Here is a 22,912-nt window from a genome sequence, read left to right on the forward strand (position 1 = left end):
TTAGAGATATCCAACTTGAGCATTGCCGTGGGCTCTTTTAATGCATGCAATATCCTGGCCATACACTGCACTAGCATGAAATTATCATGTAGTGATCACCCTTGACGAACGCATCTGATGCTTGCCCACCAGGAACGGCAGTTCCTCGGCTAGTCAAACTGCCATTGCCTTATCGAAAATCTTCACAGCACCGTGCATGAGACTGACTGGGTGAAAATCCTGCAACTCCTCAGCACCATCCACCTTTGGCAACAAAGCGACTATGGATTTGTTAATGCACCCGATGCCACGTATATCCCCACGGTAGAATGCCTCCAGTGCCCTCATGAAATCCACTTTTATGATCTGCCAACAACTCGCATAGAAGCGACCAGTAAACCCATCGGGTCCGGGTGTCTTGTCCAAGGGCATGGATTTGATGACTCTCTCAACCTCCTCCTCTGTGAAGGGCCTCTCCAGGAGTGACAACTCACGACGCGGCAAACTTAGGGCTTGGAGGTTAACTGCAAATTCCCGCTCCGATGCAACCCCAAAAACGCCCTCGTAGTACTCATCCACCGCAGCCACAATGGACTCACGGTCGGTCAGGAACTGCCCATCCTTCTTGATAGTAAGACAGAGGCGTACTATTAATTTTCACCACATTCCCTTAATACTTACAACAATGTATAGCTAACTCCACGTGCTTTGATCCGTGTAGCGCCCATCCCTCCTATGTGTTTTACCGACAATCGTCCTGACTGTTTCGGCGGCCCAAGAGATACTTTGCAGATCTTTTTTATCAAAATTGCAGCAATAACAGGAGGTTTATAGTGGCCGTTGGATGTGTTTGGCATGGTCACTGCACACGATGTCGCGGACGGCCGCAGGCATAATATTATCTATACTCGTACAAGAAATAATTGTCAAACCATCACGGAGGAGGTAATTATTTGTGGATGGACCGGTGTAGCTTGTTATCGTATTTTCTATTCATTGTGGATGGACCCATGCTAAGCTTAGCTTATTATATCTGTTGCGTGCAGCATCCCTATCTTACACTCACCGGCCCTACCCGTGCCATACGGACTTGTTACAATCCCGGGAGCATCGAGATCATGCTCAAAGTTACGGGCGCTACTGAAAGTCAAGACAGAGACCTAATTAAGCTTTCTAACCTTACTTTTAAAAGAAAGAATGTATTGCTCTTTTCATAAAGATTACACTAGCAGGCGTAGCACACTCCAGTGTAGATTCCACCACATGAACAACTTTCTGGAGGCGACAATCAGTGTGCAACTCATTGGTGGGTCATCATTGCCACCTGGTGGTTTTCGAGATGTGATCACAGCTAGTACTGCCAGCATAGGTGACGAGGAAGTTGTGTTGCATGCTTTCTGAGATGGTGAATTGCATGTTGTTGATGATGACACAATTACTCTTTCACGACGTGTTGTCTCTATCAAATTGGATGGTGAAGAAGAACTACTACGTCTTGAGCACTGTGTTGGATTTCCTTAAAAAGGAAAGGATGATGCAGCAAAGTAGCGTAAGTATTTCCTTCAGTTTTTGAGAACCAAGGTATCAATCCAGTAGGAGGCTACGCGCGAGTCCCTCGCACCTGCACAAAACAAATAACTCCTCGCAACCAACGCGATAAGGGGTTCTCAATCCCTTCACGGTCACTTACGAGAGTGAGATCTGATAGATATGATAGGATAATATTTTTGATTTTTTTATGATAAAGATGCAAAGTAAAAAAGTAAAGGCAATAATAAAGTGATGGAAGATTAATATGATGAAGATAGACCCGGGGGCCATAGGTTTCACTAGTGGCTTCTCTCAAGAGCATAATTTTTTTACGGTGGGTGAACGAATTACTGTTGAGCAATTGACAGAATTGAGCATAGTTATGAGAATATCTAGGTATGATCATGTATATAGGCATCACGTCCGAGACAAGTAGACCGACTCCTGCCTGCATCTACTACTATTACTCCACTCATTGACCGCTATTCAGCATGCATCTAGAGTATTAAGTTCAAGAAAACAGAGTAACGCCTTAAGCAAGATGAGATGATGTAGAGGGATAAATTCATGCAATATGATAAAAAAAACCATCTTGTTATCCTCGATGGCAACAATACAATACGTGCCTTGGTGCCCCTACTGTCACTAGGAAAAGACACCGCAAGATTGAACCCAAAGCTAAGCACTTCTCCCATTGCAAGAAAAATCAATCTAGTAGGCCAAACCAAACTGATAATTCGAAGAGACTTGCAAAGATAACCAATCATACATAAAAGAATTCAGAGAAGATTCAAATATTGTTCATAGATAATCTTGATCATAAACCCACAATTCATCGATCTCAACAAATACACGGGAAAAAGAAAATTACATCGAATAGATCTCCACGAGAGAGGGGGAGAACATTGTATTGAGATCCAAAAAGAGAGAAGAGGCCATCTAGCTACTAACTATGGACCCGAAGGTCTAAGGTAAACTACTCACACTTCATCGGAAGGGCTATGGTGATGATGTAGAAGCCCTCCGTGATGGATGCCCCCTCCGGCGGAGCTCCGAAACAGGCCCCAAGATGGGATCTCGTGGGTACAGAAGGTTGCGGCGGTGGAATTAGGTTTTTGGCTCCGTATCTGATCGTTTGGGGGTACGTAGGTATATATAGGAGGAAGAAGTATGTCGGTGGAGCAACAGGGGGCCCACGAGGGTGGAGGGTGCGCCCTGAGGGGGGGCGCCCCACTACCTCGTGCCCTCCTCGAAGCTTCCTTGACTTAGGGTCCATGTCTCCTGGATCACGGTCGGTGAGAAAACCACATTCCTGAAGGTTTCATTCCGTTTGGACTCCGTTTGATATTCCTTTTCTGCAAAACTCTAAAATAGGCAAAAAACAGCAATTCTGGGCTGGGCCTCCAGTTAATAGGTTAGTCCCAAAAATAATATAAAAGTGGATAATAATGCTCAATATTGTCCAAAACAGTAGATAATATAGCATGGAGCAATCAAAAATTATAAATACGTTGGAGACGTATCAAGAACTTAAGGTCTCTATGGTGTTACAAAGTGAAGAGGGTGATCAAGTTGCGACAAGAGATGACATAGTTTTCAAGCCAAAGTATGTCGGTAGAAGTTTAGGCATTCTTAATGCTGTGCATGTAAGATGCAAATCATGATTGCTTGGTCTGGATTCTCGTATTAACTTAACTAATCTAGCAGCGCTGGTCTTTTGTTCAATGACATCATTTGCCATAGATATTCCAAAAGCTAGTGTGTTTGTTATATTGCTCATCACAAGGTTGAGAGTTGATCATCCGGTCAAAGGATTCTTTAATGTGGTATTTAATAGTAACTAAAGGATTGCTTAATGTGCTATTTAGTACAATAACTATTGAAATATGTTTTATATTGTTGGCGATATGGAATGTGTTCCATTTCATTTTAGGACAAAAAATCGAAATTGTCATGCTCAGGTACGTTTTGAGCCCGAGGAGAATGAAGTGTCGATGGGTCACTAGCCTTTTCTCCATTTTAGCATCCTTAAACAGTATTATGCTCTTCGTATTAATTTTATGCAGCAATACAAAATAGTACAGAATTCAAGCACCTTGCAGTATAGTTACGATGTGGTAATTGTGAGGAGAACTGGAGAAGTACCATGAAAGACCTAAGATGTCTCGTCTTAGGTTATACATGGGCACCATTGCCTTTCTAAATCCGGGCTAGTTGCCTAGTTCCAGTAGCCTAACGAATTTTGATTGCTAGTGTGCATAAAAACAATGAATTAGTTTACAACACTCATGTGAATTTCTAGAATATATTTGTTCAGTATCACTCAGATGATTTGTTTGTTTTGTTACTTTTTGGACAACCCTGTTTGTTTGCAATTTGTACTTCCTTTTGCGACTTAGATTTGTAGTAAACCTCGCACGCAAGTGGGGTTGGGCTGTGGTTTTTGAGCTATCTAATTCTTATACAGTTTAATTTTTTGGTTGGTCTGTTGCACCAAACACACTCGAGCAATGAAATATATGGAAAACCTAGAAAACCACTTGCTCAGCTGTGAGCCACTTCAACACCTTGCGGCCCATCCGCAATGCGTTCGCATTCGTGCGGCGGCGGCGTTCATCTTCGCCAAGGGCAATAACACGCGCATGATGGTGCAGTGAAGCTGGTCCTTGCCTTAGAGTTGGAGGGCGGGGGACTACCTCGGTCTAGCAAGATTCATGACTAGAGCGCTTGGATCCTGCCCGGGCTGCCGACCTAGCGCCGGGAGTTGCCCACACCTCTGACTCGGGGAGCCGACACAGTCTTGGAGGTGCCGGGACCAACACTTATTGTTGATCGGCGGAATGGGGGCCCAAAGGTGATAACTCGGAGCTCCAAGAGCCTTGTCTTTTCCAAACCACGACGGTCTGGAGCAGAGCTGTAAGGGTTCTAACGGGCCACCCAAGAGGGCATGGAGCTCGACGACCCGCCTATATCCATCTGCCATCGGCGGACGGCAATGCGGATCGCGAGGTCCTTGTCCGGATCGGAACCGGAGGAGCTGCTAAAGCTGGACATGGTGGCAACGGTCAGCAGAGACAAGACTGAAGTAGAGGGGAGGGGTGTTGATAGAGTGAGGTAGGGTTTGGCCCGCGGTGGGGTAGGGTGGGTGAGCTAGCCTGCGCCTATCCGTTGTGGCCGCATGTCCGAACGTCCCCATATCCATCTCACATATGAGTTGGATATGAGTTTGGGGTCTGCAAAAAAAAGTCTAGGATCTGCCATTTTACAGGATCTACTCGGTGCGTTTTTTTCAACATGTACTGCAAATTAGAGGTTTCTTAGAGTACATGTCAAAAAAGGGCAAAAGGATAATTGTAATTCACTCTTTTATTAAATCAGAAATTACATGATTTAAAGATACAAATGTATCAATTGAAACTTGAGTCAGTCAATAATAGTTACTCATCTTTTGAGCAAGATCGAGAATACAGTCAAATTAACACTCAACAAGTAGAGAAAATATAGAGAAATGCCTCAAAGCACGCCACATTATTTCATTGGCAATTAATTTTTTATTATAACACATTGATTTTAAATAAATAAGAAGATAAAATAGATGTGGGAATTATTTTTGGCTCCATGGAGCCATATTTTTTTTAAAAAACTGATCTTTAGGTTTTAAAAAATCTGAAAAAATAAATTCACATATACCTATGAATGCATATTACTTGTATGTAAAATTTTATGGTGAATACATTTTTATGTGAGCTACACCAAAATAAAAAATCATTTATTTCTAGCACATGTATTATTTACTAGAAAGTACTCCCTCTGTAAACTAATATAAGATCTTTTAGATCACTAAAAGTAGTGATCTAAAACATTTTATATTAGAGTGATCTAAAAGTTGTTATATTAGTTTACAGTGGGGGTATGTGTTAACGTGCCTCATAGTATGTAGTCCCTTCGTCCCGAATTAATTATCGCAGAAATTGTTAAAAATAGATGTATTTAGAACTAAAAATACGTCTAAATATATTCATTTCTGTGACAAGTAATTCGGAGCGGAAGGAGTACATGTGAATGTGGTTATGCATATGCCTCTTGGTGTAGTTAGACATGTGCTTATTCATAATCATGTAAGGAACCAAACACCACGTTTGTCTATGAGCGAGCTATCAATGAAACTCTGCACTTAATTAATAAGTGTCTTGATGGATCTAAAGATCCAAACAAGGGGAGTGGTGCATGTACGGTCGCCCTGTCGCTCTTGCGTGTATAAATTGTGATCATCCCGCTTATCAATTGCATCTACTTTTTGTGCCATGGCTGCAACGGAGCGCCGAGATGTCAAATGTCATAAATCAAATATCATATCTTTATGGATAATTCATAAAACATTTTATTCGTATCTTACTTAACTTCTCGATTGTAATTGGTCTTTGCGTCACTCGGAGACGCAATGGGTCATCTATAGTATACTATAGTCCTTACTTGCGTGCAGGTCCGTGTGCAACTTCGGTGGTGCTTCCAAACGCTGACTACATCGATCGATGAGAAGTCTTCTCGCATGCATGTGCAAACCATCTTGCAATATGTGAGCGTATCGCCTCAACGTCCTCAACGCACAAACCCATAAGCTCGATCTAGGCATACGCTAGCGCTACATATCTATGTACATACCCATTAGACAGCACTAGCACTCCGTAAGTTTGCAGCCTGTACTCCCCACCATAATCAGAAGCGTTTCCAAAATCCACATATCGAGAGCACAGCCAACAATGGGTCGAGCCATAATGCAGGTGGTGGCGGGTGCCATTGGCTTCCTCATCCCCAAGCTGTTCCAGCTCCTCAAGAAGGAGTACAAGCTCCAGAAGGGTGTGAAGAAAGACGTGGACTTCCTCACAAGAGAGCTTACGAGCATGCACGCAGCGCTCCGCAAGGTCGCCGACGTGCCGCGGGATCAGCTTGACGAGCAGGTCAGGGTCTGGGCCGACGAGGTCCGGGAGCTTTCATACACCATGGAAGATGTGGTTGATGACTTCCTAGCAAGTGACGAGCTGGATTCTGATCCCAACTCGAATAAGCTCAAGCAGCTGGTGGAGAAGATGAGAAACTTGCTGATCAAAGGCAAGACTGGTCATCAAATTGCAAAGAAGATTAAAGCAATGAAGATCCTAGTCAAAGTGGTGGCCGATAGGCGTGACAGGTACAATGTCAATGGGGTTGTTGGTAATCCAGCAGCCACGACAACCGTCGACCCTCGGCTGTTTGATCTGTTCAAAGACCAGAAAGAGCTCGTTGGCATTGATATGGCAAGTGAGGAGATAACTAAGAAGCTTGCAGATGGGGATGGGGATGTCCCAAAGAAGCAGCTGAAGATTCTGTCCATTTTTGGATTTGGAGGACTTGGCAAAACAACTCTTGCTAAAGTAGTGCATGAGAGGCTCAGAGACAAATTTTTGCTGAAGGCTTTTATTTCTATCCGTCAGAAGCCAAATGTGAAAAAAGTTCTTGGGGACATTTTCCTTGAGCTTGACAAGGAACGCTACCAAATTTCCAATGCATCAACTTTGGATGAAAAGCAGCTCATCGAACAACTCCGAGAATTACTCGAGAATAAGAGGTACACACAAACCACATTAATATTTTCTCGAGTTTATATTTTCCTCTCAAATAAGGAAACATGTATGTGCACACACACACACACACACACACACACACACAATCACACAATCACACACACAATCACAAGAAATCTAGCTTAGCACCATGAGGAATAACCACCGAGTTCAAGACTTGATAACTTGTTCACATGTATACCACTTACCGGTACAAAATTAAATATCTTGTATTCTATGTTTTATTGGTGCATTTGCCTCATGCATATAAAACACTGACCTTTGAGTATATTGACAACATGGAGGAACGAGTTGTTGATTATCTTCGAGTTGTACAATACAATTTGGATAGTATCAAATTTGATAACATATTATATCTACCATTTTTATTTACATTGTTTATGTTATCTAGGTCATCACCGTTGACAGCCATATATTTTCCTATGTTCCAATACTTCTAAAATATTTAGACTAACCATGAGTTCAAACCAAGACTTCAAAACTAAATTCAATATTACAAGCAAACCCGTCCACTTATAAAAATACAGTGCATGTAAATTTTGTCCTAAGTAAGTTTGACCAAATTTATAGAAATACCAACATGACTGTACACCACCAAAAAGTTACAATATAAAAAATACATTTCATGGTGGATCTAATGATATTTATTAGATAGTGTAGATGTTCATATTTTCTATCTATAGACTTGGTCAGACATAAAAAAGTTTGACTTAAGATAAAATATATAAATATTATTTTATACATGATTTTCCTGATTCCTAAGACGATATCGGCCAACTTATGAATGCCAATAAATATTTATCTAACACTAGCTTGGCTTTCTCCTTTTATTTTGTTTCTTTATATGTTGAATGGTTTAGATTGAATATTATTTCAATTTTTCGATACTTTTTGAGATAGATGCCATGCTTTTTGTTTCATGCATATATGTTCTACGCAAGTTTTAATTACTAATGTCATGCCATGGCTCTTTGATGTTGATAGATACTTCATTGTTATTGACGATATATGGGATGTACAAGCATGGAAAATAATCAGATGTGTTTTGAAGGATGATAACTGTGGGAGTAGAATAATCACAACTACTCGTATTATTGAAGTCGCCAAAAACTGTGGTGAAGTATACCAGCTAAAACCACTTTCTGATGACAATTCTGAAAAATTATTCTATACAAGATTATATGGTGGTAAAAGCAAATGCCTGTTCGACCAACCAGTTTGGGTGTCCAAAAAGATTTTACAGAAATGTGGAGGTGTACCATTAGCTATCCTCACAATAGCTAGTTTGTTAGAAGGTAAACCAAGAGAAGAATGGCCTAAGGTCTATGACTCAATTGGTTTCGGACACGGAGAAAACCAAGATGTAGATAATACAAGAAAGATATTGTTATTTAGCTATTATGATTTATCATATTATCTAAGGACTTGTTTGTTGCATATGAGCATATATCCGGAGGATTATATAATCTGGAAAGAAACTCTGATATGGAAGTGGGTAGCCGAAGGTTTTATCATGGAGGAACCAGAGATAGGTCAATTTGAGATTGGAGAGAGATACTTTAACGAGCTTTTGAATAGAAGTATGGTCCAACCAATTGAGGCCCATGACAATATTGGTGTGGTAGTTGGATGTCGTGTCCATGATTTGGTGCTTGATATCTCATATGTTTGCTGTCAAAGGAAGATAATTTGTTACAGTAATAGACCTTAATGATCTATACATATCATCCCAAAATAATTCTCGTAGGCTAGCCATCCAAAAGATAGTCATAGAGCATGACAACTCTCTGGCTATCGTGTGCACACCACAACTGAGGTCATTCAATGCCATGTCATGTGATATTCGTATGATGCCATCGCTTTCAAGCTTTAGAGCTTTGCGTGTCCTAGATATGGAACATTGTACTTTTATGAGTGATGGCAATTATCATCTCGACTATCTTGGGTGCTTACTCCAGTTGAGGTACCTGGGATTGCGGAACATGCCTGTTGATAAGCTCCCGGAAGATATAGGGAATCTAAAGTTTCTGCAGATACTGGACTTGGAGGGTACTAGTATAAAACAATTGCCACAAAGTATTGGTAAACTGAAGCAGCTCAAGTGCTTGAATGCTGATTTCGCTAAAGGAGTTGGAAGGTTTCATTTGCTTGGGAACCTAACATCATTGGAAGAGCTAAGCTTGGGATATGCCAATGGGTCCCCTGAAATTGTGGTAGAGTTGGGCAAGCTTACGGAGTTGAGGAAGCTCTATATGGTAATTTCATATAACACACACTTTGATGATAGCATGGTGAGAGCTCTAGTGAAGTCTCTTGGCAAACTGCAAAAGATCCAAGTCCTAGACCTTTTAGCTGATTCCGTACGTTTTGGATCTGAGGACTGGGAAGGTTATGTGCCACCTCGACAACTCCGTGAATTGAGGCTAACAACAGAGTATGACATGTTGCCGGTGTGGATTAACCCATCCCTTCTTCCCAACGTCACCAAGTTATCGGTGGCGGTGGGGGATGTGAAGACGCATGACATGAAGATCCTTGGGAGTTTACCAGAGCTCGTGAGTCTAGCATTAGAGACCTTGCAGGACTTCCTCCCAGATGTCATGGCCGGCGACAGTGATGGTGGTGGATTGTTCCCCAAGTTGAGGTACTTTAGTACAGATGCACCGCTGAGGTTTCTGCAGGGAGCGATGTCGATCGAGCCTTGAATACCTTGTGTTCAGTAGGCTCAGCGTGGGGTGGTTGAAGCGTAACAACAAAAACTTTGTATTTGAGTTTGGCAGCTTGAGTAACCTCCCTTTGCTTCAGAGAGTGGAAGCTGGTATCAACTCTCATGATACCGTTGAAGAGGTCGTGAATGAAGCCGAGGATGCTCTGGAGCTTGCAACGGGCGAACATCCCAACCGTCCAAGCCTTCAAATCCGGATTTATGCCTAACTTGTAATCTTCGTGTTTACTAATTATTATTGTGTGATCAATTGCTTCTGCTGCCAGCCTGCTGCACGGTGTACGTACATACCAGTTGCTAAGTTTAGTTTTCAGCTTCTTTAATGTCACCAAACAAAACTGACTTGGTAATCTTCTCTTTTTTCTTCCTCAATTTCAGGCGGAGTATGCATTGTCCAAACATCTGCGTTCAGGTCCTAACGCAGTCCTGGATGCATGTACTTTATCACTTTTGTTTTGGACAACTAAGAAGTGTACATATATGGCCTTCACATATATGGCGCTTGCAGTTGCAGGCAGTAGAAGCTAATCAATTCTTGTGGTTCGTGTGCACGTGCAAGCCTCCCAACTCCTTCAAGCTAACATGGCAGTCAACAATATACTGCTCCATCGTTCTAACCAAACTTCTCCATCTTTGGTTCAACTTTTACCTGCCTACACCTGATGAACGGTGGGCACTGAGAGCTTCTCCCACAACCTAATCGATACGCCCAGATTTAAGTATTTTAGCTGGCTCTGGGGTATTGCAATAAACTACCTAGATTCCACTCTTTGTGCAACGGTGCTATCAGGTTTTTGCCTCATACTATTTGTTTGTGAAATTGGATACGATAAGATAGTGGGCTTCCTGCGGTGTGCCGAACTCACTACCTTTTCACATTTTGATCCTTGACAATTTATTGTTTCATCACAGAACTATGTTCAAAAAAATTATTTATAGTCTCCATATATGCATTTTGATGGTTGACCTAAAAAAGTATGCATTTTGATGTTTCCTACAAGCTGGTCTCTTCCATGTCTATTCACCGTGATTGTAATAAGAATACGTATTATATGTCGTACTTGGAACAATGTTTGTCACAACAAAGGAAAGATCATAAGATGTTTCAGCATGAAAATGCCGGCGTTTATCATCCTTGCTAATAATGTGTGCATGTTTAGGTGCATTTAGTTTATTACACTCCCTGATTATTTGGGTTTGCCACTAATGCTGGTTTTGAAAGGTTATTCTGGCACGATGAGTACGTGATGCAGGCATGAGATTTTTTTTCACAGTAAATCAATTAAACATTATTTTCCAAAGTAATTGGCGACATACCTAGTATTATTATAGTTTACACAAATATTTGCATGTCCTCTAAGATGATCTATGCACATATTGTTTTCTCATATTAGTGCTCTTCCTTTCGAGATGCATAATCACAGAAAAAAGTTGGATGTGCACCAATATGCATAACGCATTTCTCATAACACCCTCAATGAGAAAAAAATGCTCATTTTCTTTGCAGAGTATAACAGAAAGCTCATTGTTCTCCCTAATTCTTGGTCTGAGTTTAGGCTCAAGCGGTTACTACGGCCAGGAATTTGGAAGTCGGTCGAGTCACTGGTCTTTCAAGAAAAAAAGAAAAACTGAATCCACCTTACTTCACGCACTGACAGTTCATTCCTCAATTGTTCGTTCCTCAATAGCCCAACAGTTCATTGTGAGCTTAGCATTTCTTGCCGGAGAGAGCAATTTTTACATTGTTTCACCCGAGTGCTTAAACTACGGGCTACTAGGCTGTCTTGTGAACAGTATTTTAGGTTTTCTTGCATCTCGTTCATGTCTGGTCATGACACCACTTTTATCACTCCCAAGGTGACATCTGAACCCACACGCCGTCCAGTCAGTCTTTTGAGTGGTACTACTAATTGGTATTTTGAGTCATTCCACATCAGCTTGTAAGCCGTCCGGCCGACAGGACGTAGTGGTTTATCGTCGACATGGGCCCAACGGTGCAAAGCAGTCAAGATAATGTTATATACTGTATATTTATACTACACTCCCTAACTTTAATTAGGTGAGTGCATGTGCTGACTGTCGACCTTTTGTTGAAGTGTGAGTCTGCTAGATCTGGCCACCTACTACACACGGCTGTTCTATCATATCTGAGTACATAGATAGATGGATGCACACCCAGTCTCCATTAGCTCGCACTGATCATACTCCCAACAACTAAGCATTTCCACATCCACTCCTCCAAGCTCCAGCCATGCAGGTGGTGACGGGGGCCATGGGCGCCCTCATCCCCAAGCTATTCCAGCTCCTCAGCGAGGAGTACAACCTGCAGAAGGGTGTGAAGCAAGACGTCGAGTTCCTCACGAAGGAGCTTCCGAGCATGCACGAAGCACTCCGCAAGGTGGCGGATGTGCCGCGGCACCAGCTTGACAGGCAGGTGAAGATCTGGGCCGACGAGGTCAGGGAGCTGTCATACGTCATGGAGGATGTGGTTGACAGCTTCCTGGCAAGCGTCGAAGGCTCCGAGCCCGCCGCCAACTCGAATAAGCTCAAGGAGCTACTGAAGAAGATGGGGAACTTGCTCCCCAAGGGCAAGACTCGCCGTAAGATTGCGAAGAAGATTAAAGGCATCAGGCTCCAAGTCAGGGAGGTGGCCGATAGGCGTGACAGATACGGGGTCAATGATGCGGTTGCTAATCTAGCTGCAGCCCCAACTACCGTTGACCCTCGCCTGGTGGCTCTGTTCAAAAAGGAGACAGAGCTTGTTGGCATCGATGCGGCAAGGGACGAGATAATTAAGAAGCTCATGGATGGGGATGGGGATGTGCCTGAGCAACAATTGAAGATTCTCTCCATTTATGGAATTGGAGGACTTGGCAAAACAACTGTTGCCAAAGTTGTGCATCAGGGGCTTCAAGAAAAATTCATGCTCAAGGCTTTTGTTTCGGTGGGTCAGAAGCCCGATGTGAAGAAAGTTCTCAGGGACATTTTCCTTGAGCTTGACAAGGAAGGCTACAGGAAATCCAATGCACAAACGTTGGATGAGAAGCAGCTCATAGTAGAACTCCAAGAATTACTTGAGAATAAGAGGTACGCACCAACCACCTATGACTGGAGTTTATTTTATCTCAGATAATAACTTCAAGTTTGTATGCATTGACATTCAGGAAATATAGCTCAATGCCATCACTAATAACTGTATTGAGCACCCAAAATATGATCAAATTATGAAAATAAGTGATCACGTGTTGACATGGATGTCACCCAAATTAAATACAAAAGAATTGCCATTCATCCTTTTGTTATTAGTGCATATGTATCATCAATTCCGCATACATAGCTTTGTCTTGAGTATATTGAAGACACGAATTAGGGGCAACTGGATTGTTGTCTTTGAGTTGTGTCTTGTGTACAATTTGGATAGTAGGTATTGATTCCAATGTATTTTTAGATTACAAAATACCTTCTGTCTTAATCTTTTCATGCCTGTATCATATGGGTCTGGAACAACGACATCCATTTTTTCCAATGCTCCATGAAAAGTATGTAGACTAAACATGAGTTTAAACTTAGATTTTGAAACTAAATTTGATATCACAAGAGATATTATTTATTTTGAAATGAAATTAACCAGAACTAGAGTTCCAACCAGTAAGATAACATCGGTAAACTAACACACATGTCAATATATATTTATCTTGCAGTAGTAGCCATATTCCTTTGATTTATTGGCTTATATGTTAATTGCTGTATTAAGAATAGTACTGCAATTTTTGGATGGTCTTCCACATAGCTGCCATATTTTTTTAATACATGTATTCTGCACAAGTCCTAATTACTAATTTCATGCCTATGGTGATCTGATGTGGATAGGTACTTTATTGTTATTGATGATATATGGGACGCAGAAGCATGGGAAATAATCAATTGTGCTTTCAAGGATAGTAACTGTGGAAGTAAAATAATCACAACTACCCGTAGTTTCGAAGTAGCCAGAAAGTCCGGTGAGGCTTACCAGCTAAAGCCACTTTCTCCCGGCAACTCTGAAAAATTATTGTATATGAGATTATATGGTGGTAGAAGCAAATGCCCTTTTGATCATCCGGTTGAGATATCTGAAAAGATTATACAGAGATGCGGTGGTGTACCATTAGCTATCCTTACAATAGCTAGTTTATTAGATGGTAAAGAGAAAGAGGATTGGTCTAAGGTCTATGACTCAATTGGTTTTGGGCACGGAAAAAACCAAGTTGTAGACAATACAAGAAAGATACTGCTATTTAGCTATTATGATCTACCCTATTACCTGAGACCTTGTTTGTTGTATCTAAGCATATATCCAGAAGACTACACAATCAGAAAAGAAACTTTGATCTGGAAGTGGTCAGCAGAAGGTTTTATCAAGGAGGAACCGGGGATAGGGCAATATGAGCTTGGAGAGAGATACTTCTGTGAGCTGGTGAATAGAAGTATGATACAACCCTACTGGGGCGGTTATGGCTCATGTTTCGTGACTGGTTGTCGTGTCCATGATCTTGTGCTTGATATGATATGTCTATTGTCAAATGAAGAGAATTTTGTTAGGGTATGGGATGTTAATGATCAAAGGATATCTTGCCAAAGTAATGCTCGTAGGTTAGCCATCCGAAAGATAGTCTTGGAGCAGGATGACTCTCTGGCTAACATGTGCACCCCACAATTGAGGTCATTCAGTGCCATCGGATGTGATATTCATGTGATGCCATCACTTACAAGTTTTGGAGCTTTACGTGTCCTAGATATGGAAGATTGTAGTTCTGCTGGAGATGGTAGTTATCATTTGGACCATCTTGGGAGTTTACTCCATTTGAGGTACCTGGGATTGCAGAGGATGCCAATAGATAAGCTACCAGAAGAAATAGGGAATCTGAAGTTTTTGCAGACACTGAACTTGATGTACACTGGGAATGGGATAAAAGAATTGCCACAAAGTTTTGGTCTGTTAAGGCAACTCAAGCGCTTGCATTTTAAAGTCGCTGAAGGAATAGTTGGGATGCATTTGCTGGGGAACCTAACATCATTGGAAGATCTACGGTTGAGATTTGACACTTGGTCTCCTGAGTTTGTAGTAGAGCTGCGCAAGCTGACGATGCTGAGGAATCTCAACCTTGTCATTGTCTCTCACAAAGGCATGGATGATAGCCAGGTGAAAGCTCTGGTGAAGTCTCTTGGCAAACTGAAAGAGATCCAAATTCTGTACATTTACTTTGGGGGTTATGTGAGTATTGGACCCCAAGGGTGGGAAGGTTATGTACCACCTCGACAGCTCCGTGAATTCTCGATAAGAACGGAGAAGGACATGTTGCTGGCGTGGATAAACCCGTCACTTGTTCCGAACCTCACCAGATTATGGTTCAATCTGAAGGAAGTGAAGGCACGGGATATGGAGATCCTTGGGAGTTTTCCAGAGCTCGTTACTCTACGGTTGACTGATCCGTTTCCGGGGTTGATCAGCGAGTCGCGGGACTTTCTCCCAGACGTCCTGGGGAGGTTATTCCCCAAGTTGAGGTACTTCCGTACACCTGCACCGCTGAGGTTTCTGGAGGGAGCGATGCCGAGCCTTGAATCCCTTGATTACTGTTATCTCGAAGTGGATCAGTTGAAGCGTGACAACAACTTTGTGTTTGAGTTTGGTAGCTGGAAAAACCTCCGTTCACTCCAGAAAGTGGAAGTTCGTTTCCGTTCAGGTGCAGCTCAAGAGAAGAAGGATGAAGCTGTGGTTGCGCTGGAGCTCGCAGCCAACCAACATCCCAACCGTCCTAACCTTACAGTCATGGGGAATTACCGAGTGTAAGTACATGCATACTTCTATGGTTCTACCAGAGTTTAAGCAGTTTTCAGCTTTACATACATCCTGTCTCTCTCACCAAACAAAACTGGGAGAGATGTATGTGCCCAATACATCCTTTACACTTATTATATATGAACTCTATTTGCAGGCAGCAGAAGCTAATTAACTAATTGTCGTCAAGACAATTAATGTAGTGCTCCTATCTATACTACACTTCATTTCCAAGCAAGCTCCTCCTCAATCGATCTTCGCTTCAACTATTATCTGTCTGCACCAGCAGCTGATGAATGGCGGGCACCAAGAGCTTCGACCACTACTTAATCGATGCACCTGAATTTTTTTCTTTTTTTTCTTCCAAGCTCTGGGATTGTAATAAGCTACCAGCTTTGATTCTTTACGCGGCAATGCTATCAGGTTTTCGTCCCATGGTTCAGTAAAAACGTATGCGAGCAGTGGGTTTCCTGATAGTGCGCAAAACACATTACCCCTTTCCCTTTTGCTGCTTGACAGTTTATTGTTTTTGCAATGGATCATTCCCAGGAGTACACTTCGATATTTCTTCCGAGCTGATTTCGTCATGCTTATCTATATATCCATTCTATCCTGTTGATGCAACTAGAGTACAGTTATTAAAGAGCGGACTAGTACCTTGGAAATATTGAAGTTATCACAGTGGTAAGAGCGTCAGAAATGTTTGCTTTAAAATGTCCACGTTTTACGTAACATCTTTGCTAATGTGTGCACGTTTCAGGTGTGTTTAGTCGTTTCCCAGCATTCTACCGCAGTTTGTATCCTCATATTTCTAGAATTGTTTTCTTCCTCACACAGCCATAGAAATATTTTGCTTTTTTTCGAGAAGGGGGTCATCTTGGCCTCTGCATCATTGTGATCACACAACCATATAATTGTTTTGCTTGTGGAATGAATGTTTCACTTCTGGATTGAATGTTTCACTCCTACGCACTTACGAAGATGACTGAACAAGTAGCTCTGCCTCTGCTGCTACATGCACAACTAGAAACTAAAAATTCAGTTTGTTCTCAAGATACACCACCGCCACCAACCAGAATTCAGAGATACAACAGAGTTATTACTTTCATAACAAGAACCAGAACTAGTGTAGATTCAACTCAAATTGTACATCATCTTCCAGAAATCTGACAATATTAATCCTAAAAGCAATACTACGAGGGAAATATATATACAGATGAGGGGGAAAGAGAGCGCGGAAATAAATATTCACAACAATCATTTGCTTGAATAAAGTCCCCGCATAATCGATGCCTGGCGATTGCATCTGGAGTAATATATGATACATAAAAGTATATTTGAAACCACCATAAAAGCAAGAAAAGTGACCACACCGCGCTCATATAGAAACAGAACGACGCATACAAATATTATAAGAAAAGTAGAAGCACGGAGACAGAAAGCAGTATTTGTAAATACTTGTGAATTCAGATTGCAGTTGATTCCCAGGAAACATGTACACCAGAAAAGGATAAAAGGCTAAGGGCTTCTGCAAACCACTAATTAACTGGGGAGAAAAAGAACCGCCACCTAACTAACATTCCTGTGCCATCTCTTCCATGCAAAAAAGTATCTCTCAGCCATATCCAAAGATTTAAGAGAGAAAATTTCCATCTCTGTCAACATCCTATATATCTAAATGAATTTTTTATCCGAGAATCTACTCTCAATCAAAATTTTGCGCCCAAGAACTACAGCTGCAAATTTACCCGTACTCAGGTTTCAGCACCCATGTTGTGCCGCCTGCGCCCCTTTGCAAGGTTGCTATCTCCTTCAGAAGGTTCTTGAACACCAGCATATCCTTTGGTTGTATGCTGTTCTTGAAATGTTCCGTCAAGCTCGTCGAGCTGGCGGAGCCACCATTGTGTTGTATGAAGGTGCACAACTGGCGGATCAGGACCTCAGGCTGCACGATCATGTTCCTACTAGAATTAGAGTTTGATGTGCGCCCGTTCTCTGTCAAGCCTGGTCTTTGATTGGAAGCGGAGCCCAGGCTGAGCTGATGTTCCAGTGCATCTGAAGCTGCCCCCTCACGCGTTCCACGCATCTTAGCCAGAAGCTCGGCAGAGGACAGCGCTTTTCCATGTAGAGCGCCCACCTGAAGACTTTGAACTCTGCTGCTGCTGTTTGAACCTTCTGATGGCTGCGAAGAACTGACCAGCTGGGTGTTGAGTGTTGACCCAAATTTCCTGCGCACAGAGGTCGGTGCCCCGGCAGCACCAGCTCTTCCTGTCCATGTGGGAACAGCAAAATCATCACGGCTTCTGAGCATCCGTGATTGGCGTAAAGCCTCAGCTGCCCTTTGTGCCACCTGTGAAGCTTCTGCTTCTAGGCGCAGCTTCTGATCGTCGTTAGCACTCATTATGGCATCATGATTTATAGCACTCTGTGCAAGTAGAAAATTGAGGGTTATTTCAAAATATTGAACAGAAAGAAAAAAAAAGGCTGGGATCAGCACACATATTACTTACATGAACGCCCTGGCCATCAAAAAGACTCTTCAAAATGTTGGATTCTTCATCCGCTTGGTCAGATCTAAGGTCTGATTTCCCATTTCCATCAACAGATGGTTCAGCCTCTGCGCTGGTCGGTAAAGCTGAAGATCCCTCACCTCGCTCCTCACCATCTGGAGCACCGATGTTCACATCTTCAGACAATTGGCCAAAAATGTTGGATGTTTCAGTTGAACCATTCTTGTCATCATCTTGCAATGTGAATAAATCTTTCATGTCTCTGGCTTTAAAGAACCTCCTTTGCTGAGGGTTTTTCAGTACTTTGTTTGTGAGAAAATGCTTGTATATCTGTCGATGGTAGACTTTCTCCTCTATCGTCCCACGAGTGATCAACCTGTAAACTGTCACATCTCTTTTTTGGCCAATTCGCCATGCTCGTTCCCTGGCCTAGTCCACCGAAAGTTTAATCAGGTTAGTGTGATCACTTGCCCTAGGACATAAAACAACAGGACGCCTTAACAGAGGACACCTTAAAACTATTTTATCTACCATGTCATCACTCATCGGCATCCAGTTTTGATGTCAACCATCTCTTCCAAGTACAGAAGGTAAAATAATGAAACCTTAATGCATCTACAAAGGTGAGAAGATGGTAGGTGCAGAATTATAGACAGGGTAGACAAAACTCCACATGGACTATACCTGCATGTCTGTCGAAGGGTTCCAGTCAGGATCAAATATTATAACCCTGTTTGCACCAGTCAAATTCGTACCCAATCCACCAACTTTTGTTGTCAGAATGAAAATGAAAATTTCATCTGTATTATTGAACTCATCAATGAGTGCCATTCTTTGCTTTGGGGGTGTAAGTCCATCCATTCTTCGATATTGGTAGTCGCGGGCAGTCAAGAAGTTCTCCAAAATGTCAAGCATCTGTTGGGTCTGAGCAAAAAGAAGAACGCGATGACCTTGATCTTTCCAGACTTTAAGAACTTGCTCAACAACTTTCATCTTTCCACTTCTTTCAATATTCCCATAGTCAGGATTCTGAGCGGCTTGTTCTCTCTCGAGAAGATCAGGATGATTACATATCTTCCTTAGGACATCTATCCCGTAAAGGGAGTTTCTGTTACCATCAAATATTTGTTCCACCTCTGAACTAGCAAGAAATGCACGATAAGTAGAACGTTGCTCTTGAGTTAAACTACAGAAAAGAACCTGCTCTGTTTTCTTGGGAAGCTGTGCATTGACATCAGCTTTCATTCTCCTAAGAAGATATGGCATGATCAAGTCACGCAGGACAACAGCACATCTGTACGCTGTGGACACTTGCAATGGTGTTGCATTAGCATACCCACCGACAGTAATTGGAACTGAGAACTCGGTCTCAAACACTGGCAGGACTCCTAATTTCCCAGGGAACACAAAATCAAAGAGAGACCACAGTTCCGAAAGTTTATTCTGAATAGGCGCCCCTGTCATAATTATCCTGTGCACAGTCTGCAATTGCTTGCACACGAGAGTTACTTCGGCATTAGGATTCCTTATGCGGTGACCCTCATCCAATACAGCATATCCCCATTCTACATCAAGCAACTTCTCCCGTATGATTCTTAGCTGCTCGTATGTCGTCAGAAGCAAACCTGACCCTGAATTTACAACACGTGAAATCAAGTCATCCCACTTTTGTGCAGGCTTCGTGCGTGTAACCTCTTCCTGATCGCTATCCCAAGAAACATCACTCTCAGAATCACTGTATCTCTTGCCCTTTTTACTTGAACTGTTTGCAGAATCATGTAAGATCTCAACTTTGAATTTTGGATACCACTTACTGGCCTCCCTTCGCCACTGTTGCAAAAGGGTCACAGGACAGATAACAATACTAGGCTTGTACATACCACTGTCATGCAAAGCACCAAGAAATGATAAGACCTGCACGGTCTTTCCTAAGCCCATTTCATCACCAATTATTCCACCAGCCCTTTGACAATGCAACTCCCATAACCACTGCACTCCCACTTTTTGGTAGTCAAACAGCTGTGTGTAAACTGAGCCAGGAATTCTTAAACCACCTTCAAGGATGACTGGAGGTAATCCATCAGAACCTTCTATTACTTCATCTTCATTCTCAGACACAGAAGCTGATGCGGCTGCATCTCCAACATCCTCATCTGTAACTGCAGAAACCAGACATGATAAGTTCACTGAGGTATCTTGGTACAAAGTGGTAGCAAATAAGGAAACCTGACTGCATTTTCCATGTGCATAGAATAACACTAAAGCAAAAAAGCTCGGAAGGCTGAGGAGGCCTTTGCATACCATCCAATAATGACTCCTTCTTTGAATTGGCTTTCATCCATTTCTTGCCAGGCAATGGTCTCTTGGTCTTACTCTTTAGCCTTTTGTTTTTCCGCTCCTCTGAACTGGGAAGGCCAGGGCGTTTTAGAGGTACTCCAAGCCTTTGAAACGGAGCAGTCGGTGCTTCCAGCTTAGGCAAGAACTCCGCATCAAGCAATTTGGTGGTTGGGCGGTTTTGTGCCATGTTCTGCATTGCCTGAGCAACTTTAGCAATGGTCGAAGCTTCCATGGTTTCCTCGGCTTGTTCTGCGGAGTCATTTTGCCTGCTAGAAGTTCCAGGGCGTTCAACGCGCTTCTCAAAGCCCTTCAACTTGTGAAACGGTGTCAGCAGACCCTTCCTTATCAGCTCTTCCCTTTCCTGCAAAACAGAATGTAATATCAGGAGGCAGAGTAACATGATAACAGTACAGGAAACAAGAGCCCTGAGTACTAGTTAGGCTGATAACTCACAGTCTCCATGAACCCCGCAGAAGCTCCATCGAGCACTGCGTCAAAGTCGTCGTCGTCATCATAGGTGACGGTTTTCAACCGACGTGTCGGCGACTTCTTCTTAGGCCCACCAGGCGGCTTCAGCGACTTCTTCCGCCTCGGCTCGTCATCGACCAGCATTGCCAGCATCTTGTCTTTTTGGTTGCCCGACCCGGACGGGACAGGTCCCGACTGCAATATCTCTCTCTGAATCTGCACCTTGGCCCTCTTGAGGCTCCTGAGCCGCTCGGCGGCAAGCGCTTGCTGGAGGGCTCCTCCACGAGGGGCGTCTTCATCAGCATTCTCCTCCTCCTTCACCTTCTCCTTCTTCTTCTTGTCCTCGGCATCAGCGCTACCCGAGCCGCCGCCGCCGCTTTTCTTTCCAGCGGCTTGTTTAGCCCCTCCGAGCGTGGAAGCCACAGCATCGATCTCAAGCTGCACGGAGCGCAGTTTCTGGTGTAGTTTGGCCTGCACATCATCTTGCGGCGTTGTGAGTTTAGCCTCCTGGTCACCGACGGCGGTCAGCCCCGACGCCTCGGCGTCTCCCTTCTTCGGGTCAGTCTTCGCCTGCAGAAGGAAATGAAACGCGGCATGACCCTGTGAGAAATTGTTACTGGTTTTGTTGTGCACGGGAAGAAAACGAATGAATGGGTGGATGGTTGCCTGCGACAGGATCTTCCTCTCGATGTCGTCGATGTTGGCGGAGGTGACGCCGAGGCTGTGCAGCAGGCGCTGGTAGTCGTCCTCCTCCTCCATTGTGGATCAGCACGAAAGAAGCCGCCTTGGTCGTCGATGAATTAACCTAGGCACGGGCACGGAAGAGGGTTAACCAACCAACTTGGTGGGTGGGTTCAGTTGAATTCGAACCCCAAAAGAAAGAAAGAAAAAGGCTTCTTCTTCAGGCGGATCTAGGCGGCGCGCCGGCAAGGCGAGCCCGGAAATCGCGGAGGCCGGCGGGCGGGTGGGTGAACCCAAGCTCGTACCTCAAAACCCAGCCGGGGGCGCGACGAGGAAGGACTCAGGGGGCCGGCGAGCGCGGCGAGAGGCGGGGGCGCCGAGGCGTCGGCGGCGGCAGGTCAAGGGCACGCGTTGGGCACGGATTGGTGGGGCGGGGGAGAGGAGGGGACGGGGACGGGGCGGCGGGATCGATGGATTGGATGAGTCCGGCCGAATTTGGGGGCGGAGTCGGAGTCGGAGTGGGAGGGGAGGAAGAAGAAGACCCTCTCTCCCTCTCCCCGAGTCGGTTCATCAGCTCAGCTTTGGCGCAGGAATAAAACCTTTTGTTGTATGTACCCCAACAAAATCATGAGAAAATGAAGCGCGTGCGTGCGTGTGTACGGTCATCAGGGTGTATATGTATGACACCTTAGGGCATGTACAATAGTAGCATTACCTTGGTGATGCCTCAGTACAGCCACGTCGGTCCGGAGAAATGAGACCACCGTGCAATTTCACACCTATCCAATGCAACAACAGCCTCATGACGTGAGCCTACTCTCTCACCGAGATGCTATCTGCACCGGCCTTTCTCTTTCCTCTCTCTTTCTTCCACTTTTACCTCTCTTTCTCTTCATTTTTTTCATCTCTCTCATACTTTCTCTCTTGAGGAAGCCGCCTCTTCTGCAGGAACTCGTTGTGCTCTGCAAGCTATCACTTTAGCACCATGCTGGCATCCGAGCCTAGCTGTCTCGTGAGGCATCACCTCTAAGGCTACCCGTTGGCCTTGCCCTTATATTCGCTCCTCTAATGTCAAATCTGCGTACTTGGTCTATTTATTGTTGGTTAAATATAATAAATTATCTGCTTCCCAACATGTTGCAGGCCAAAGAAAAAAAACACCGTTAGCGAATCGTGGGTCGAGATCCATGTATCATAGTGCACAAACCATGTGAAACATTATCAAAAGGTTCGCTAAAGCTTG

At 43.5% G+C, this 22,912-nt stretch overlaps 2 protein-coding genes and 1 pseudogene across 3 annotated transcripts; 2 read left to right on the forward strand and 1 right to left on the reverse strand.

Moving 5' to 3' along the window:
* Positions 1-6,284: 6,284 nt before the first annotated feature.
* LOC125546633 lies at positions 6,285-10,064 on the forward strand (annotated as a pseudogene).
* A 1,890-nt stretch (positions 10,065-11,954) lies between these two features.
* LOC125542733 (disease resistance protein RGA5-like) lies at positions 11,955-16,244 on the forward strand. The gene is made up of 3 exons (XM_048705904.1): positions 11,955-12,942; positions 13,726-15,681; positions 15,831-16,244. The coding sequence occupies exons 1-3, from the start codon at positions 12,107-12,109 to the stop codon at positions 15,850-15,852; spliced, it is 2,814 nt and encodes a 937-aa protein (XP_048561861.1). The 5' UTR covers positions 11,955-12,106; the 3' UTR covers positions 15,853-16,244.
* An 861-nt stretch (positions 16,245-17,105) lies between these two features.
* LOC125542734 (DNA excision repair protein CSB) lies at positions 17,106-22,257 on the reverse strand. Of its 2 annotated transcripts, XM_048705906.1 has the most exons (7): positions 21,975-22,256; positions 21,655-21,793; positions 20,974-21,558; positions 20,485-20,881; positions 18,868-20,342; positions 18,184-18,612; positions 17,106-18,098 (listed from the first exon to the last, which is right to left on the reverse strand). In XM_048705906.1, exons 2-7 carry the CDS (start codon positions 21,745-21,747, stop codon positions 17,418-17,420), a joined length of 3,660 nt encoding a protein of 1,219 aa, XP_048561863.1. In that variant the 5' UTR covers positions 21,748-21,793; positions 21,975-22,256; the 3' UTR covers positions 17,106-17,417. The 2 variants fall into 2 exon arrangements, with proteins under 2 accessions (XP_048561863.1, XP_048561862.1); XM_048705905.1 differs by having other exon boundaries at positions 20,974-21,793; positions 21,975-22,257.
* Positions 22,258-22,912: the final 655 nt, after the last annotated feature.

The sequence above is a fragment of the Triticum urartu genome, chromosome 3 (assembly GCF_003073215.2).
Source record: "Triticum urartu cultivar G1812 chromosome 3, Tu2.1, whole genome shotgun sequence".
In the NCBI taxonomy this organism is placed as follows: Eukaryota; Viridiplantae; Streptophyta; class Magnoliopsida; order Poales; family Poaceae; genus Triticum; species Triticum urartu.

Coding starts and splice junctions, on each gene's coding strand:
- LOC125542733 (XM_048705904.1), top strand. CDS start 12,107: ATGCAGGTGGTGACGGGGGCCATGGGCGCCCTCATCCCCAAGCTATTC. Junction 12,943..13,725: donor GAATTACTTGAGAATAAGAG/GTACGCACCAAC, acceptor TGATGTGGATAG/GTACTTTATTGTTATTGATG. Junction 15,682..15,830: donor GTCATGGGGAATTACCGAGT/GTAAGTACATGC, acceptor CTCTATTTGCAG/GCAGCAGAAGCTAATTAACT.
- LOC125542734 (XM_048705905.1), bottom strand. CDS start 21,747: ATGGAGGAGGAGGACGACTACCAGCGCCTGCTGCACAGCCTCGGCGTC. Junction 20,882..20,973: donor CTGCGGGGTTCATGGAGACT/GTGAGTTATCAG, acceptor TCTGTTTTGCAG/GAAAGGGAAGAGCTGATAAG. Junction 20,343..20,484: donor GAAGGAGTCATTATTGGATG/GTATGCAAAGGC, acceptor TGGTTTCTGCAG/TTACAGATGAGGATGTTGGA.